Here is a 2,461-nt window from a genome sequence, read left to right on the forward strand (position 1 = left end):
TTTTACAATCCTAAAAAAATAAAGTTAAAAATGTAAAAAATTCGAAAATTACAGGACCAAAAATATATTTAACCCTTACTCCGCTCTCCAGAGAAAGAAAAAAACAAAAATAGGGTTTGGATATTGAGATAAGAAGAGAGGAATTCCACAGGATGCTAGAATATCACACGTCAATTCCAGATGTTACTACGTGTACCTATATATACAATCATAAAGTTGGGGGATTACTACATTTAGTACATAGGAGAAGTACCAAGAAAATGGCAGTTAACGAAGTTAATGTTCATATGAATGCAGGAAATGGAGATACTAGCTACTCCAACAATTCAGCCCATCAAGTCTGTTTGTCTCTCTCTCTCTCTCTTAACTTGCGAGTTTGTATGTATACTTAAAAATAATATATAAAAAATGCAATAATGTCGTCTAATTAATAGGAATGCACATATGTTGTAATGAGTTCATATACAGTCATATATATATATATGTGTGTGTGTGTGTATATGTGTGTGACGACAGTGTGTGATTATTGCAGAAAATTGGGATATTGAAATCCTGGGATGTATTAGATGAGACCCTCAAGGATATGTTCACTGCTAATGGCTTCCCCAAGTGCTTCAAGATGGCTGACTTAGGCTGTTCCTCAGGGCCCAACAGCTTTTTCGTAATCTCCCATATAATCAACAAAGTCCAGGAGCTGTCCGAAGAGAACAACTTTGGCCAATCGCCTGAATTTGAAGTGTTTCTGAATGACCTTCCCAGGAATGACTTCAACAACCTGTTCAAGATGCTGCCCACTTTCTATCACAAGCTTAATCCAACTACACAATGCTTTGTGTCTGGTTTGCCTGGATCTTTCTATGGCAGGCTATTTCCGAGCAAGAGCTTGGACTTTGTTTATTCATCCTTCAGTCTCCAGTGGCTCTCCCAGGTACTTTTGTTTACATAAGTTTATAAACATAGGCCCTAAGGCTTATCATAGCACATAGGAAGCAGCAAATTGTTGTTCTAACCCTGTAAGTTGGATTAATTTTTTTTCCTCTAACAATTTAGACCCTTTTTACCTTCAATATCTAAATTTTGGCTGGATATATAATTCAAGGGATTTTTTCTTTTTGTTTAGGTTTTGGGGTGGGGGGGTTGACACTCAAAATATTGGACATATGTATATATATTGACAAGGACAACATCATATATATATAAATATATAATGAAAAGCAGTGTTGACATATAGTGGTGTATTTAATACATGCATATTTATTATATAGGTTCCTGAAGGCCTGGAGAGTAATAGAAAAAGGGCAAAATCTTGTTTTGGTACCATTAAAAAAGGTTAGTTTTGTTTTTGGTACCACACATTTTGCAAGTTCGGGTTTTGGTACCATTAAACCAAAAAATGAACATTTTTGGTACCAACTTAACAGCAGAGCCCATGTGCACCTTAACGACCGTCAACCCCACAATTTTGGCGGGAAAAGTCACGTGAGGCTGAGAAAAAAGAGGAAAAAATGGTCTTCCAACATTCCTTTGTGTTTTGGTACCATTAAACCTAAAAATAAACTTTTTTGGTCCCATAAGTAATACAACACATTTCAAAAGAAAAGATAAAATCCATAAATATGAAGCAAAATATATTGGTTATAAGTACACGATTTGAGCTCATTAAACCTGATTTGACAAAACTCGCTTGACAAAAGAGATGCATTGCAATGCATAATTTTTCACTAATAACCTGCCAAAAGACTTCCACTTATACAAAAAATCTCTACTTTTTTGTCTACATCTTTCTCTTTCCTTTATCCTTAGGTTGTGCCTTCTGAGATGTCATTACACTGCGCAAATTTGATAAAGTGACATATTTTTTACCATCCTGTATAATGATATCTCCAATAGGACCTGTCATATTCAAGTTAAGGCTGATTAGATACGAAACAGAATTATGATAGCAAGATAAAATTTAATGTGGAATTGTTTACCTTGTGTGGGACGAGAAACAAAACCAGGAGGGTGTCCTACCATAGGTGGTGGTGCCCTAATGTTGACTCTTGCATGCATGAAACGTGGTGTTGGTACTAATACAGGGGCATTAATTTGATCTTGTCCCTGTAATATGAAACAACAACATTAACATCAACACTAGAATAGAATCAACAACAACGACACTAACACCAACACCAGTATATAACATGAACAACAACACTAACACTAACACCAATATCGGAATAGGAACAACAACACTAACACCAACACCACACCAGTATAGAAACATAAACAACAACACTAACACCAACCCAGTACCGGAATAGGAGCAACAACACTAACACCAACACCACACCAGTATAGAAACATGAACAACAACACTAACACCAGTACCGAAATATGAACAACAACACTAACACCAACACCACACCAGTATAGAAACATGAACAACAACACTAACACCAACACCACACCAGTATAGAAA

General features: G+C 36.0%; 1 protein-coding gene across 1 annotated transcript in view; it reads left to right on the forward strand.

Moving 5' to 3' along the window:
• Nucleotides 250-2,461, forward strand: part of LOC105173418 (benzoate carboxyl methyltransferase-like) — a 7,801-nt gene continuing 5,589 nt past the window's right edge. Inside the window, exons 1-3 of the mRNA XM_011095145.2 lie at nt 250-338; nt 533-928; nt 1,266-1,288. Coding sequence (XP_011093447.1) covers nt 261-338; nt 533-928; nt 1,266-1,288 — 497 coding nt within the window. The 5' untranslated portion in view covers nt 250-260. The remainder of the gene's footprint in view (nt 339-532; nt 929-1,265; nt 1,289-2,461) is intronic.

This window comes from Sesamum indicum, linkage group LG11 (genome assembly GCF_000512975.1).
Source record: "Sesamum indicum cultivar Zhongzhi No. 13 linkage group LG11, S_indicum_v1.0, whole genome shotgun sequence".
NCBI lineage: Eukaryota > Viridiplantae > Streptophyta > Magnoliopsida > Lamiales > Pedaliaceae > Sesamum > Sesamum indicum.